This window comes from Odocoileus virginianus, chromosome 3 (assembly GCF_023699985.2).
Source record: "Odocoileus virginianus isolate 20LAN1187 ecotype Illinois chromosome 3, Ovbor_1.2, whole genome shotgun sequence".
NCBI lineage: Eukaryota > Metazoa > Chordata > Mammalia > Artiodactyla > Cervidae > Odocoileus > Odocoileus virginianus.
In genome coordinates this window covers 65,050,575-65,068,242 of record NC_069676.1, presented here as the reverse complement: position 1 = coordinate 65,068,242, position 17,668 = coordinate 65,050,575, and the positions used below count along the sequence as shown (strand labels likewise).

The window sequence follows — 17,668 nt, the reverse complement described above, 5'->3', positions numbered from 1 at the left end:
AGCAAAGGGTTTAACCAGTTTAGAGTTTTGTTCTTGTTTTGAGAGGAGCTCAGGCTAGTTCGTATTAATTTAGGTAGAAACATAGTTGATATGCATGCTTAGGTTGAAGGAAAGTTTTGGTTTCAATCATTTCTTGGTGTCACCTTAGACCTGCCAATGGCCAGAGATGGATTTTACTTTATATGTGGAAGTTTTTATTTTTTCTTTGCCACCTTGTTAAGTAACACTCATGGAATATTCATAAGAAAAAATAATGTCCAGATGGAGATGGTACCTACAGATGCTAATTTGGATGGGCACAGATCAGCTCTAATTTGTTTCAGTTGGTAGATTGTTACATTTGTTCTGGGCATTTCAGAAACTTTTTTACCCTTATCATCCTTTCTTTCTCAGTAACAGCAACAAGTGGGAATGGAGACTTTGGTGATTGGAGTGCCTTCAACCAAGCCCCGTCAGTCCCTGTTGCTGCCAGTGGCGAGCTCTTCGGCAGTGCCTCACAGCCAGCTGTAGAGCTTGTCAGTAGCTCACAACCAGCTTTAGGCCCACCTCCAGCTGCCTCAAATTCTTCAGACCTGTTTGATCTTATGGGCTCATCACAGGCAACCATGACATCTTCCCAGAGCATGAATTTCTCCATGATGAGCACCAACACTGTAGGGCTGGGTTTGCCCATGTCAAGATCACAGGTAAGTGACCTGCCTCCCTTGGGAATGGTAATTTATCATTTTTGAGGTGCTGCGATTAATCTAATGGAAGATGAGCATAAAACAGAAAAATAAGTATGGGATACATAAGATTACTTTTGTACATTGCATTTACCTTGTGCCCTTTCCCCTGAAATAATCATTTGGTTCTCCAGGGCAAGGCTTTCTCACCCATCTGGCTGTCCATGCAAAGCCAAGTGTGATGCCTTGCACAGAGGAGGCATTTGCTGAAAATTTTATTGAACAAATAATTGGTATTTAATAGTTTAAAAAAGTTTTCAAGAAGAAGGAATAGAGATATATTGCTAATACAGAAGATTATTCTCTAAAATAATGTTCTCCCCTATTCTGGGCCTCCTATACATAATGTTTAAATAGGCTTTCAGCTCTCATAAAGAAAAACAACTGAATAGAAACTTTTTAATCCACTTCTAAAAATTAAATCTAAATCACCTAATACTCATTTAGAATTAAAACAAGTGCATATTTGTCTGAGTTGTACCAGGAACTTGCTATTTTTGACTCAGGCTATTCAGAATATTTGCTTATGATGCTAATTATTCACTTGAATGTGTAGATTATCTTCTTCAGGGTGTTAGGATGAAGGAAGAGACAGAAGAAACAGAAAGGTGACTGATCTGTATAACAGATATTAGACCTACTATTAAAAACAAAGGACATAAAAGCCATACCAGTACCATTGTACCATTAAATTGAACTGAACAAGCCCAAGCTAGTTTATTCCTTATAGCGTTTCTGTCGTACGGTCTCATCATAAAGCCAGTCTACTTATTTACAATCTTAATTGCATCTGTGTTGTGATTCTTTGCATTGGTCCATTTTAAATTATTCCTCCTACTCCTATTTCTTTCCCTTTTTCTGTTCTTGTTGCAGTTATTCTGGTATAATTACCAAGTATCTCTGCTTCTTTTTCCTGCATTTCTCCTCCTGAATTGGTCCATATTATAGCAAGTTCCACTAGTGTTGCTCACTTTAGGCAATAGAAATGTACATGGAGCAAGGATATGTCAGTTGGGTTTTCTGGAGTATAATTTGCTGTCTTGATAGTTTTGCTTTTTTTTTTTTTCTTTTAGCATGAGAACTTATACCCTGAATTTCATTTTGTAAGAATAAATTTCCACTTGTATATTTCCTTAAAGTTGTACCAACCTGAAGTTAGTAGTTACCTTGAGTTGGTGGCTTCTAGACTTGGGGTGATAGGAGGATAATTGTTAATGTAAATATCTTAGTTTTTCCTCCAAATATGATTTGAACTTCAGGAGGAATATTATGGGAGGCTAGTGGTACAGGAAGGGTATTAAAGACCTTAATATAGAACATTAAAAGTTTCAGAAGTTTATTATGAAGTCTAGTATATATCAGTATTTGGAGTTATTGTGATTAAATTGCCATTTAATAATCTTTATAGATAAGATACTTAATTTTTAGAGCATGTTTCTATTTTCCAGCCTTTGCAAAATGTTAGCACAGTGCTGCAGAAGCCTAATCCTCTCTATAATCAGAATACAGATATGGTCCAGAAGTCAGTCAGCAAAACCCTGCCCTCTACTTGGTCTGACCCCAGTGTAAACATCAGCCTGGACAACTTACTACCTGGTATGCAGCCTTCCAAACCCCAGCAGCCATCACTCAATACCATGATTCAACAACAGAGTAAGTTACTGCAAGACATCCATTTGTTTTTGTATTTGTAATCCTTTGCCCTTATGCCAGGACTACTTCAAAACGTACTGAAGGCAGCCTTGTGTTCACGTTAAGATTTTTTTCACATAAGACCTGGTATCCCTCCTGCCACATTAAATTGCTTTGTATTCTGGTCTTAGCATGATAACACTTATTGTATGATGGTGAGTTTTGGGAGCCTGATCCCTAAAATAAAAAATACTGTTTTTAACATAGGCAGATATGTCAAGGAAACAAAACTCATCTGAACTCCATAATCCAGGGATAATCACCATTAATTGATATTTCTTCACATACCATCTTTGCTAATCGCATTTTTAATGCTTGAGAGCATTATGTCTATACTTTATTTCTTGGAGTTCTTGGAGTTCACATTCAACATTAAATTGTTGTTTTTTCAATGTTGAATATTCTTAAGAAAGTATGATTTTTGAATCTTTATAGTTATGCATCATATTACTGTGCAGTTCCTCTATTTCCATTGTTTCCAGCTTTCTGCTATAAATAACTCCACGATTTTGTGTAAATCTTTGTACCTGTGATTTTTTACCCTTAGTATGATGTTCTAAAAATAGAGCAAGTCAAAGGATAAAACCTTTTTAAAGGTTTTGATACACAATAGCTCTTGACAACCTGTTAGGTTGGATTCAATAATAGATTTTATAGGAATGATTTTAAATTACCTGATGTTTTCCCCTCAGGCCACTCTTACTGTTTCTACATCTTAGGGAAACCAGAGCTGACAGCCACTGAATATTTCTCAAGAGTAATCAATACAAGTTAATTGACAATTGACTTCTCTTATAAAATCACTATGAAGTAATTTTATTGGGGCTTACAAGTATTGATGGTCAGGAAGATTGTATTATTTTTCTGCTCTATAAATCTAAGAATTCAGAATGGTAAAGTTCTTTTGTCTCTCTTCTTCTGTTAGATATGCAACAGCCTATGAATATGATGACCCAAAGTTTCGGAGCTGTAAACCTCAGTTCTCCATCGAACATGCTTCCTGTCCGGCCTCAAACTAATCCTTTGATGGGGGGACCCATGCCTATGAGCATGCCCAATGTGATGACTGGCACCATGGGAATGGCCCCTCTTGGAAATAGTCCAATGATGAACCAGAGCATGATGGGCATGAATATGAACATAGGGATGTCAACTACAGGGATGGGCCTGACAGGCACAATGGGAATGGGCATGCCCAACTTAGCCATGACTTCTGGAACTGTGCAACCCAAGCAAGATGCCTTTGCAAATTTCGCCAACTTTAGCAAATAAGAGAATATAAAGGAACAGATTGAGTGAAGGATTTTTAGCGGTGTAGATAGGTGATGTTGGGATGGAAAATGCTAATCAATTCCCCTTTCTTTTATCAGTTAATTAAAATAAACCTACATTAAGAGCCAAAAAGGCTGTTTTATAAAAGTGAAATGTCTAGTATTTTAGATGGCCAGGCAAGGGCACTTCAGATAAAGGCAGTCTGAAACATTTTTCCAGTGAGACCACAAATGGGGTAGTGAGATCGTGGAAAGCCTTTATAAATTGAAGAGCCAATTTTAATATCATAATATGTGGGAAGACTAGAATAGGGCTGAATAAACGTGTTTGAATCTCTAGTTTTATACTTTTCTTTTCCTGAAGAACTTGATTTTTCTGTCCCTGAATCACCTTGTCACAATTGGGTCTGTTCCTTTTACTACCACTCTTGAGTCCATATATGAAATCATTAAAGTTGGATGATCAGTTTTTTATAAAAATATATATTTTTGTCCAAAAAAGGCATACATATGTGATTATGGCTAAATCAAAGGTAACTGGAATGTATATACTTTTGCTAATGTTCCAACAACACTGCTATTATACTATCCAAATTTTTATTGTAACAAAACCTCTAAACCTCTTTAAGCAATTGGTAACAGCTATGGGACTTTTCCCATTTCTTCTGCTATAATTATCCTGTGCAGAACTAGAAAAAATATTTTTTGGGGGACTGCTCTATGGTTTCCTTTAAAAGAAAAAAAACCTCCAGTATTTTTGTTTTTAGCAGTCGTTATTTACACTTTGCAGTGATTAACTTGGCAAGACTTCCCTTCCATGTTTATCCCTGTAGCCACTGGAGTAATAGTCAGGAACAGTCAAAAGAGAAAAATATTTATTTTTTTTGGTGTCTTTTAAAAAAAATTGAAAAGGTGAAAATTCATTAAGACCTTAAATATAAATGTAAGAACTCAACAATGTTGGCTTTTAGATTTTATACAGTATTGTTTTGTTTTGGTTTTGAGTGTATATAATATGGCATTAGCAATATGGTTCCAATAGAGGCAAGTTAAATATCTATATTATTAAAGGAGACCTGTAGCAGTCAAAGATTTTATTGACTTAATGCAAATAAAGGAAATTAATTAAAATGTTTTTGTTTTCTTGCTGTAATTCTGCATTAAGCTCACATGAAAATCATGATTCTAGAGTTTGGAATGCAAAATTGTTTCACCCTCAAGCTGGGAATATTTTTTAAAATGAATACTATAATACAGGTATCAAATTATTACCTCCCCACTTTGTGTTGAAATTTTTTAAATTGATGAAACTTTGTTTCCATTGTATTCATAAAGTTCTGTTATACATAACATTAAAATGTTCATTAAAATCAATGTTGAACTGCTTTTTCTTTCATTATGTTAGACATTTGAGACCGTTTGGGGAAAAAATAATTATAATTTGGGTAAAGTAATTTTTATAAATAATTTAAAATTATTTAATGACTTCTCTATTCCTTCCTATCAGACTCTACTGTTAGGAATTAAAAATGAAGCAGCAAAGATATCCTGACCCGCTCCATTTTTGCTAATGTTCCATCTACAACATTTCTAATTAGGCAGAAATTCATGTACTTCTGCTAAGCAGTAATGAAAAGTGATTCATTTGCTGAATAAGAGATGAGAGAGAGTGTAATTAGCTGACTGTGGTTTTTAATCTTTCAACAATTCAATGTGTTTAAATTAGTTTCAAAGAATAGGAGCTTTCAAGTGCTGTTACTTCAGAGCAATCAAACTGGGCTCTGGAAGCAGCATGAAGAGTATCTTCACTGATATTTGAAATCTGTAATCATGAATTTTTTCTTTAAATTGAAAAGTATAGCATCACCTTCTCAAATATATACGGTCCTTAAAAGAAATAGTTTGTTTCTAAACTTTTGTGTTTAAAAAATTTTTTTTAATAAAACTGAGATTTAACTCAAGCATTTTCTGTACTATGGCTTCTTCCAGTGTTGTATTTCTAAAGACAGAAGTGAGCCCCTACCTCAGTTATTACTGTGTCTCAACATACAGTTTGCTGTTTTACTAGTAGTTTTTGTTTCAGAGCCCATGAAAGGAAAACAAAACTTGCCTCATTGGGGTTCCATTCAGTTTATTTTTATTTATCAATTTATCTCTGAATATTTGCTTAATATTTGGGGGAGTGAAGGAGAATTCGTTCTTGTTCTTGGCAGTTTACGTACACTTGTGTGACTCTCCACTGCCATTCCAGACTCACTTTTTTTCCATATTCAGATGTTTTTTACTTCTCTGTTATGATCTTCAGGAACCATAAATGTATACAGTGTTCTTGTACAGTACTTTGGATGTTTACTTTTTTTAAATTTTAATAAATTGCCTGAATGATATCCATAATTATATTGGTTAGGGGCTAGTCACTAATAAATTGAGGCCTATAGTTACTTATATTTTGGAGGAAAGGGTTAATACTTTTTTTTTCTCAAATATTTATGAAATAGTGAAATAAAGCTAACTGTCCTGAGCACAGAACATACCTTAACAGTGAATAGATTTCTGAAACAAACTGGCTTTGTATGCTCTCCTAGGAGACAGCACTGCACTGTAGAAAGAGCATGGGCTTGGAAGCAGATCTAATCCTATTTCAACCTCTCACTTTCTGTGTGACACCTTGATCAATTCATCTGACTTTTCTGGGCCCTCATATTTTTTTCTAAAATGAACTTAAAATTGGAAAGTGTTGGGTAATTAAATGGTGAGATCAGCAGCACTGGCATATATACTGTAAATGTTTGTAAATGTTTTCTCTGCGTCTCGTTTTTATTATTTAAATGTGCTTAAATGTCAGGAACTTTTATGCGCCAGTCACTGTGCCAACCGTTTCACCACATGTCATTTTAACCTATATGTCAAACCCCAAAACTTCATATTCCTAGAATATGAGTGTAGTTAAGGAAACGGCATCCCACTCCAGTATTCTTGCCTGGAGAATGCCATGGACAGAGGAGCCTGGCAGGCTACAGTCCGTGGGGTTACAAAGAGTCGGACACGACTGAGCAACTAACACTTCCACTTTTCAAGAAAGCATGAGAAGGACTTACCCTGGTGGCACAGTGGATAGAATCTGCCTGCCAATGCTGGGGACAACAGTTCAATCCCTGGCCTGGGAGGATTCCACATGCCAGGGAGTGACTCGATTGGTACCGCACAGTTCCTGAGCCTGCACTCAAGCACAGAAGCTTCAACTACTGAGCCTGTGTGCTGCAGCTACGGAAACCCACGCTCGAGTCTGTGCTCAACGAGAAGCCACCTCAATGAAAAGCCGACATAGAACAACGAAGATCCAGTACAACCAAAAATAAAAATTAAAGCCTGAGAGACCAAGTTGATTTCTGAGGATTTTCCTATTTGCCTGCATTTAATTCTTTTTAACAAGAAAATTGTAAATGAGCTGTTTTGTTAATGTATTGACTCCTACTTAACTGCATTAGTGCAGAGATCTCAACTTTTCTACTGACTATTTGCAATTTTGTTGACTAAGATCTTACTATTCTTCGAACACCCAGAGAAGCAATCTGATATAAAGACTTAAAAAAAAAAACATAGAAGAATTTTGTGTGTACTTTTACCTCATTATAACTTTAATTCTTAAGTGTCTTCCTCCTATTATAGTGGCAACCTTGCTAATGCACTGTTTTCATAGGCATAAGTAACTCCTGGCACCCTGTCACACTGCCCTGGCTTACCCCAGTACGTGGGGAATCAGCATGCAGCCAATTCAAATGTTTATAGTTTCCCAGGGACTTGGGATGGATGGATTTGAAAGTTCTGATTGGCAAACATAATTCAATAAAGTGTCATTACATTAAATAATGGAGTCCTGGACTATGGAACCTTACATTTCCATTTGATTTTCTTAACTGTCCATCTTGCATCTATTCTTTATATGCTCCAAGGACATTCTTTTTGAGATAAAAGTGCTTACAGTTGGTGTATAGAGTAGCTTGACCTCAGGACACCTTTAATGCCATTAATGAATGAAGACCCCAAAGAGCTTTTGTTTATGTGGGTCATATCTAATGATATTAACTATATTTGAAATAAAACTGAGAAACTTTAGGGACTTTGCTGGTGGCACAGTAAGAATCCACCTGCCAATGCAGGGGGCATGTGTTCCATCCCTGGTCTGGGAAGATCCCACATGCAATTAAGCCCCTGAGTCACAACTACTGAGCCTGTGCTCTAAAGCCCATGAGCCACAACTATGGAAGCCCGCATGCCCTAGAGCCCACACAGCGCAACTACTGAGCCCACGTGCCGCAAAAGCCCTGCTCTGCAACAAGAGAAGCCAACAGTGAAAAGTCTGCGCACCTCAACAAAGAGTAGCTCCCAGGCACCAAGCTAGAGAAAGCCCACACGCAGCTATGAAGACCCAGCTGAGCCAAAAATAGATACAAATAAAATATTTCTTAAAAACATTTTTAAAAAACTGAGAAACCTTTAAAAACATCAATTGGTTTCACAGTAACAAGCCCATTATCTGCCAAATTACACTTTTATTGAAAAATATGTTTTTCAAAATAAAATTTGTGGGAGAGTGGCATTGTTTTACATTTCTCTTTATTACCTGGCTTAATGAAACAGCTGGATTCTCTTACCTGCTTCTGCATTCAGTCTGTTACACCATGTTGATTTGGTGGAAATACACGAAAAAAATCCAGCCTCAGGAATAAGTGGTTGGAAAAGGTGGAACCTCATAGGTCCCCTGAATGGGTCTCAGGGCTTTCCAGTGGTCCTCTGGCCACACTTGGGAACTGCTGCTATCTGTTGAGAATTAATAGGTATTTCCTGGTAACTATGTATCCATTTACTTGATTTATTCTAAGGTGATCTGCTTGAGGTACAAAGAATTTAGTTTTGCCTTTCACTTTAGTCACAAGTAAAATGCTTGTCATGAAATTGCTCTCTGGACCCTGAATATTAAAAATTGGTGACACCAGAGCTTTTGCTCAGATTTTTAGATTATTTCTTCTGATACATAGTTTATATTTACTAGCTTCTTATAATTATGAAGAAGTAAGTTTCTTACCCAACCTATGTTTTTTAGGAAAGCTTAGACTGAGAGACTGAGTGTTGAGTGCTTAGTGAATTATGAAACTTTTGAGCCTTCTTTCAAGGTTCAACCATCCTTTGAGAAGAAAGAGTAAAATGGGTCAAAGCTGAAGGTCTCTGAGTTGATCTTTTGTGTCTGGTAATTTATAAACCAGTTTTATTGGACTGTATTTTCTAAAATGTAGCTAAAGTATTAGGTAGTAGACTGTGTTCAAGTACTCCTAGATTTTTTTTTCATGATATTTCACTTAGACTCATTAAAAATTAAATCAAAGAAAACAGTCCCAAAACAGTCATGATAGAACTGTAGAAAGTCCAAACCCATCCAGCTGGGAAACAAGACTGCAATATGATAATGAGCCACTTAACCAGAGAACGACAACCACATTTTCTTCCATATGTTTATTCATGGAGAGATCTGAAGAATAATGAGAGGGAGGCAGCCCTATGAACTACACATGTGAAAACTCCAAGTAGACAAGTAACATCAGAAGTTTAGAAGGGTGTATCTAGAGCTCCATATAAAAGGAGAGGGATTGGGGAGATAAGCAAGGACATGGTGACAGGTGCTTTGGGCCATCTATCTACCTGTCAAGTTATCTATGACATTTTTCATAGAACTAGAAAAAAATCCTAAAATTCATATGGAACCACAAAAGACCCAGAATTGCCAAAGCAATCCTGAAGAAAAAGAACAAAGCAGGAGGCATAACCTTCCCAGACTTCAGACTACTCAAAACTACAGTAATCAAAACAACATGATATTGGCAGGAAAATAGACATATGGATCAATGGAACAGAATAGAGAGCCCACAAATAAACCTACATACCTACCGTCAATTAATCTTCAACAAACGAGGCAATAGGAAAAAGTCTCTTTGGCAAGTGGTGTTGGGGAAGCTGGACAGCCACATGTAAATCAATGAATTTAGAGCACACCCTCTCACCACACAAAAACAAACTCAAAATGGCTTAAAGACTTAAACATAAGAAGAGAACACAGGCAAAATATTCTCTGACATTAACGGCACCAATATTTTCTTCGGTAAATCTCCCAAGGCAAGGCAATAGAAAAACAAACAAAAATGGGACCTAATCAAACTTGCAAGGTTTTCAGCAGCAAGGGAAACCATAAACAAAAAGAGAACCTACAGAATGGGAGAAAATATTAGAAAGTGATGTTGACAGATAAGGGCTTAATTTTCAAAATATACAAACAGCTCATACAACTCAACAACAAAGAAAACAACCAATATAAAAAAAGAAAAAAAGAAAACAACCAATATAAAAATGGGCAGAAGACCTAAATAGACATTTCTCCAGAAAAGAAATACAGATGGCCAAGAGACTCATGAAAAGATGCTCAACATGGCTAATTATTAGAGAGATGCAAACCAAAACTATGATGAGGTACCACCTCACACTGATCAGAATGGCTGCCATTAAAAACTCTACAAATAACAAATGCTGGCAAGGGTATGAAGATAAGGAAACCCTCCTACACTGTTGGTGGGAAGGTAAGTTGGTGCAGTCACTGTGAAAAACAGTATGGAGGTTCCTCAGAAAACTAAATAGAATTACCATATGATCCAGCAATCCCACTCCTGGGCATATATCTAGACAAATATATAATTCAAAAAGATATACACACCCTTATGTTCATAACAGCACCATTCACAACAGCCAAGATATGGATATCCATCAACAGATGAATGGGTAAAGAAGATGTGGTATATATAAATATATGTGTGTATATATACACATATATAATGGAATATCACTCAGCCATAAAAAGGAATGAAACAATTTCATTTGTAGCAACATGGATGCAACTAAAGATTATCATACTAAGTGAAGTTAGTCAGAAAGAGAAAGACAAATACCATGATATGTGGAATCTAAAATATGACATAAATGAGCCTTTCCATGAAGCAGAAACAGAATCACAGAGAACAGAATGGTGGTTGCCAAGAGGGAGGGGGTGGGATAGAGCGGGAGGTTGGAGTCATCAGACGTAAACTTTTATATGTAGAATGGATAAACAACAAGGTCCTAGCACAGAGAACTATATTCAATAGTCTAGTCTAGTCTTAGTCGCACAGTCATGTCCGACTGTTTGCAACCCCATGACTGTAGCCCACCAGGCTCCTCTGTCCATGGATTTCGCCAGGCAACAAAACTGGAGTGGGTTGCCATTCCCTTCACGGGATCTTCCTGACTCAGGGATCGATCCCTGGTCTCCCGCTATTCTATCATAAACCATAATGGAAAAGAATATATATATATATTTTTAAATGTTCAGTTCAATTCAATCACTCAGTCATATCCGTATAACTGAATCAATTTGCTATACAGCAGTAAATCAACTATACCTCAATTTTAAAAAGTCACAAATCCCTACTTTTAAAAATGTACACTTTATAATCTTTTAATGATCTATGCTAAAGCATTTAAAAGTTTTAAAAAATAATTGGTGCTTTGAGGGCTGAAGTAAGTAATTACTTTACTTTCCTCAAAAGTTCCTCAGAGGGGAACTATGACCACCAGAGATAGTATATTCTGAAGCCCTAGCCTGTTTTCATTGCCATGGTTGTCACAGGGTTCACTTTATTTATTTTTAAATTTTTCATTGGAGTATAGTTGTTTTATAATGTTGTGTTAGCTTCTGCTTTACAGCAAGGTCAATCAGTTATACATATACATATGTCTATTTTTTTTTTACATTCTTTTCCCATATAAGTCATTACATAGTATCATAGGGCTCACTTTAAAAACCTGAGTGGCAAATTGTATGGCAATAGTTTGATACTTATTGTTGAATCAGAAATACATTAATAGTGAATTTATATGTGAACGATATGGATTTTGGTATCTCAGGGGCATTTACAAAGACCAGCTGAGTATTTCAAATAGTCATAACCTGTATTTGCATATTAGTTTACAGAATGGCTTCATAGTCATTTCCTCCTTGATACTCATAATAGTCCTAAGCTAAGAAGGTAAAACAGTTATTATCTCCTTGTTAAAGATGAGGAAACAGGCTCCAAGAGAGCAAAGCTATGACTGAAACCACATCTCCTAGGATAGGTTTTTGGAATCTAAATCCAATTTTATTCCACTATCCCACATTACTCCTCTATTAATATTTCAGACCTTTTAATCTGAAGATTGTCATATCCTACAGAGATACTATCGGTTTTTCTTGTATATCCCTGATCTCTGACCACACTGGGCCAGATGCCATATGTAGTAGACAGCTAGTAAATGGTTATTAACAGCTAGTAACTGGTTGTTAACTACTATGTTTTTTAAGTAAGCACTGAAATCTATTTATATTTTCTAAAGGTTACCAGCAGGATATAAGCCACAGAGCAAATAAAAACTAATCTCTTCTAAAGAGTAAAACCTTCACTTCTTTTGTAGAAATAGTGATATAACTTGTGTAGGACATTAACCAAACCTCAAAGGCAGGAAATCCCAATAGATTTGGAATAACATAACACAAAGGCTCCTCAAGGGATAGGAAGAGATATAAAGAACAAGCCACAGTACAGTTGGATGGCCCTGGATTACTTGTTTAGGGAATCCATTTCCAAAAAGAGCACTGCAATGTTTTCTAAAGATTATGTGCTCTTGGCAGTTTTTAATTAACTCCTGTGATCCTTGCATTTGTGAAATAGAATTGAGATGCTCAGTCACCAAATAAAAGTAGAAATGGATTTTCTAGATTTAAGGTGCTCTTAAGGGACTATCTGAATTGACATCTATAGAACAGGATGTTTATAGGGCATTTGGAGACATTCAGAGGCCAAGATGCCAGAGTAGAAAGACCCTGGAGGGGGAAGCAAGATGGCCGAGGAGTAGGTGGATGTGGAGCATATCTCTTTCCACGATGCATCAGGAATACATCTTCAGATGCAGAAGATCTTGCAGAGCACCAGCTGAATATTGGCAGGAGTCCTTGACCACTGGAAAGGATTATATAGATCCATGTACAATTTAGTAAGATGAAGGAAGGAAGGAAGGGAAAAAGAGGAAGAGAGTGAGTGGGACCAGACCAGACACAGCTCCACCCATCAACAGACAATCTGTCTAAAGACTTTCCAAGCCCACAGCCACCTCCAGATCTGCCCCCTAGACACACTGCTGCCCACTAGAGGACTGAGATTCAGTTCCACCCAACAGTGGCCAGGCACCAGCCCTGCCCTCCAGGAAGCCTGCACTAGCCTCTGGATCAGCCTCACCCACCAGGGGGCAGACACCAGGCACAATAAAACCACAATCCCACAGCCTGCAGACCCTGTCCACCCAGAGCAGGCCAGACCCTGCCCTGGGACCAGCTGGTCCCTGACCCTGTCCACTAGCATGCCAACAAAAAGCTTCAGGACACCCCAGACCCCATACCCAAATGTGTGCCAGGAACCAGCCCTCCCCACCCCACCCCCGCCTCCCCCCCGGCTTTATCCCACCCTCAGTGATCTGACACTAGCTCTGGGATCCCCGAGCCCTGCAGCCAGACTCACGGACCCAGCTCTGCCTGCCAACAGTAGTCTGGCACTAGCTCACCTATGGGTGAGCAACAGCCCTAGAGTCTTCTTCTGAACCCTGTCTTCACCCACCAGTGAGTTAGCACTAGCCCCAGGGCCTCCTAGGGTTTAAAAGTCAGCTGCCTAGTGACCAGACCCTTCTAGCCAGCAGCAACCACACAAAGCAGGGCCTGGCAACCAATCAGGTGAGGGGCCAGCCAGGCCTACCAGACCACCCACATGGTGGGTGGGTCAGTCGCCACATAGAAGGTCCCACACATCCCTCTTAGACAGAACCTCTAGAGCATTTAGCTTGGGTGACCAGAGGGGAGTGCACTGCTGGGATGCATAAGACACTTCCTATAGAGGACCACTTTTCCAAGGTCAAGAAACATAACTAACCACAGACATAAATAAAACAAAGAGCAACTCAGACAAAATGAGGTGACAGAGGAATATGTTCCAGGTGAAAAAACAAGAAAAACCCCCAGAAGAACTAAGTGAAGTGGAGATAGGCAATCTACCTGAGAAAGAGTTCAGAGTAATGATCTAAAAATGATCAAAGAATTCAGAAGAAGAATGGATGCACAAAGAAGTTTTTAAAAGCCCAGAGATGAAGAATGTGGTAACTGAAAGGAAAAATACACTAGAAAGATGTAACAGCAGAGTAAATGACACAGAGAAATGAATCAACAAGCTGGAAGACAGAGTAGTGGACATCACTGCTGCTGATCAGAAAAAAGTAAAAATGAAAAGAAATGAGAACAGTTTAAGAAACCTCTGGGACAACATCAAGTACACTAATATTCATATCATAGGGGTCCCAAAAGGAGAAGAGGGAGATAAAGGGTCTAAGAAGATATTTGAAGACATAATAGCTAAAAACATCTATAACTTGGGAAAGGAAATGGTCACCCAAGTCTAGGAAGCGAAGAGTCCCACATAGAATTAACCCAAAATGGAACACACCACGACATATCATAATCAAAATGACAAAAATTATATATTAAAAGCAGCAAGGGAGAAGCAGCAAATAACACACAAGGGAACCCCCCATAAGGCTATCAGCTGATTTTTCAACAGAAATTCTGTAGTCCAGCCAGAGTGGTAAAATGTTTGAAGTGATGAAGGGTGAAAAGCTGAGAACCAAGAATACTTTACCCAGCAAGGTTTTCTTTCAAAATTGATGGAGAAATCAAAAGATTTACAGATAAGCAAAAGCTAAAAGAGTTCAGCACCACCAAACCAGCTTTACAACAAATGTTAAAGAAACTTCTCTAGGCAAAAAAGAAACTGTCACAACTAGAAATAAGAAAATTACAAACTGAAAAGGCTCACTGGTACAGGTGAACATACAGTAAAGGTAGGAAAGCATCCATTCACAAAGCTAAGTAGGGAGATTACGAGACAAAAGTAGTAAAATACATACTATATATAGTAAAATATATATACTATACTATATATATATACTATGTGTATATATATATATACTATATACAATATTACTATATAGTAGTAAAATATATACTATATATAGTAAAATATACAAAAGTAGTAAAATATATATAAATATATTTGTATATATAAATGTACAAATAAATAAATATAAATATATTTATACAAATATATATAATACAAATACAAATAAATAAATATATACAAATATATTTGTATATATAAAATATACAAAATATAGTAAAATATACAAAAGTAGTAAAATATATACTATATATAGTAAAATATATATGCTATACTATATATATATATATATATATATATATATATAATACTACTATATAGTAGTAAAATATATCCACAATAAGCAGCTAAGGGATACATAAAACAATTAGATGTAAAATATGACATCAAAAACAGTTAACATGAAAGGAGGAGAGTACAAATGCAGGGTTTTTAAATGCATTTGAAATTAAGAGATCAACAACTTAACACAATCATAGATAGATAGATAGATAGATAGATAGATATGGCACAGTCTCTCTCCCTATATATATAGACTGCTATAAAGGGCTTTAGAAATACTTGGCAATTTGAAAATCCTAGTTTGCTTGCCAGTAATTGAACTATCTTATTTTTGACAGAAAAAATAGGAGCTTCAATGAAAGCATAAGTGCAGCATGTTACACAAAGACCCATTTTTCAAGTTATCTTTTATAGGAAAGTGATATGGTTAGATAAAAGAAATATTAATGTAACTTTAATTAATTTAGTAGGCTTATCAGTGTTGTCCTTTGGACCTAATTAAACAAAGAAAAGGATACTGTAGTTGAAATTTTTCAGTTATTAGGAACGTTTCACTTACTTTTAACTTCTCCCACATGGAAAAGTACATATGTATTATCTCCACATGTAAAATATTTGCCTATATATATTTACTATTATATAATAAAGATTGGCTCTTAAATGCTGTCTCTTCTCCAAATTTTAGATATCCCAAGAGCTCTCAAATTTGAATGATAAAAAGGGTGCCATAAGGTATCGCTTTAGTAATTAACTAGTTCTTTAATAAGGCCTCAATTACTTTGTTTCATGATAAGGAAAAAAAAAATGTTCCAAGACAGAGTTACATTCGACATCTGGGAACCTCCTAACAGCTGGCTACCTAATGAATATGCATCTGCTTAAGAGGCTGTAGACCATTAATAAACCAATAGATGTAAAGCAGAAACAATCTTTGTCAGCTTCAAATGAGATTGGATGCAATGTGCTGTGAAGTGTCACTGTCACATTGAATCGAGTTTGGGAGGTTAACAATCCACTGTTAGCTACTCATGTCTTTGTAGCTCTATACTCATGCTAACACTCTCTCCAAACTGGTGGCCACACTTTTAAGTACTACTTCTTTCTCCTGAGTGCCTGATTTGAGGCTTACAATGTCTATGCTTCAAAAACGTCTTCCATTGTGTTCTACTGAACCACACATTTGCCAAGACTCTTAAAGCAAAGGAGTCTTGGGCTTTCCTGGTGGCTCAGTGGTGAAGAACCCACCTGCCAGTACAGGAGACATAGGTTTGACCCCTGGTCCAGGAAGACCTCACATGCTCAACTAAGCACCACAACCACTGAGCCTGTTCCCTAAAGCCGAGGAACCACGACTACTGAGCCTGCACACCAGCAACTACCGAAGCCCGCATGCCCGTGTTCTGCAACAAGAAACAACTAGGGGCTAGAGAGTAGCCCCTGCTCACTACATCTAGAGAAAGGCCCACACAGCAATGAAGACCCAGCACAGCCAAAAACAAATAAAATTAAACAAGGAAAGGCAGGGAAAGCCTTTGCTTTTCCAAATGGGAAAGGCAGGAAATATCAGGCTCAAGTTGATACAAGATGGACTTCAAGTGAATTAGAAACTATTTAGAATGGAAATGCTATATGTCTGCAGGTAACTTGGGAACTGCTGGATCCCTCAAAGGCAACCCTCACTCCCCATGCAGGTAGGAGTCAGCTATTGATAACCAATCTAAATGAGACCCTCAAGTAAGTGGTGCACCCATCCAATAGTTGTGTGATCAGGACCATACTTCCCTAGTTTATTAATGAGATTTCTTGAGGGATATATGCATGAAAAACTTGTTTGAGATTATATCCTAGATGAGGGGATATTAGACCTAAGAGAACTTGCATTTTCACAACTAAATGTCTACCCATCATTCTGTTTTCACTGAAGTACTTGCTTATATATACATTTGGGAAAATATTAAGGGCAATTAGGAAAATTGGAAATTCTCATAAATTCAATTCAACTATCTTCTCTATTTTATTTGGCTCATCTTTTTAAACTGTGGTAAAAAAAATACATAATATATTTTATGTGTATAATGTGGTGAACTTATGTGTATAAATGTGGTAAAATAACATCAAATTTGTGATTTTCATCACTTTAAAGTGTACAGTTCTATGGCTTAGATACATTCACATTATCATGCAGCCATCATCACCATCCATCTCTAGAACTTTTCCATCTTCCCCAACTGAAACTGTGTATTCATTAAACACTAACTCCCCACTTGCCCCTTACCTCAGCCCCTGGAAACCACCATTCTATTTTCTGTCTGAATTTGACTACTCTAGAGACCTGATATAAATGGATTCATACAGTATGTGTCCTTTTGTGTCTGACTTATTTCACTCAGCATGTCTTAAAGTTCATCCAAAGTTTAAAGTATGTCAGAATTTCATTCCTTTCAAGGCTGAATAATATTCTATTTTGTGCACATACTTTTAGTTGTTGTTGCTCTAAAAGTATGTATACACAATAGAATATTAGTCAGCCTTAAATGGAATGAAATTGTGCCTGTTAGTTAAACATACACTGTTTCCACTTACT

At 36.9% G+C, this 17,668-nt stretch overlaps 2 protein-coding genes across 4 annotated transcripts in view; one reads left to right on the top strand and one right to left on the bottom strand.

Annotated features, from left to right (window-relative positions):
• CLINT1 (clathrin interactor 1) overlaps nt 1-5,062 on the top strand; it is a 59,128-nt gene extending 54,066 nt beyond the window's left edge. Inside the window, exons 10-12 of one of the 2 annotated variants that reach the window (XM_020891430.2) lie at nt 394-686; nt 2,174-2,378; nt 3,343-5,062. In XM_020891430.2, the coding sequence (XP_020747089.1) occupies nt 394-686; nt 2,174-2,378; nt 3,343-3,689 (845 nt within the window). In that variant the 3' untranslated portion in view covers nt 3,690-5,062. The remainder of the gene's footprint in view (nt 1-393; nt 687-2,173; nt 2,379-3,342) is intronic. The other variant, XM_020891431.2, reaches the window with a different exon arrangement.
• The window catches only part of LSM11 (LSM11, U7 small nuclear RNA associated), a 47,939-nt gene continuing 34,675 nt past the window's right edge, over nt 4,405-17,668 (bottom strand). For both annotated transcript variants that reach the window (XR_011486952.1, XM_070465718.1), the window contains one exon: nt 4,405-8,509. Coding sequence is in view for 1 of the 2 variants with exons in the window: in XM_070465718.1 (XP_070321819.1) it covers nt 8,506-8,509 (4 nt within the window). In the remaining variant the exon portion in view is untranslated. The remainder of the gene's footprint in view (nt 8,510-17,668) is intronic.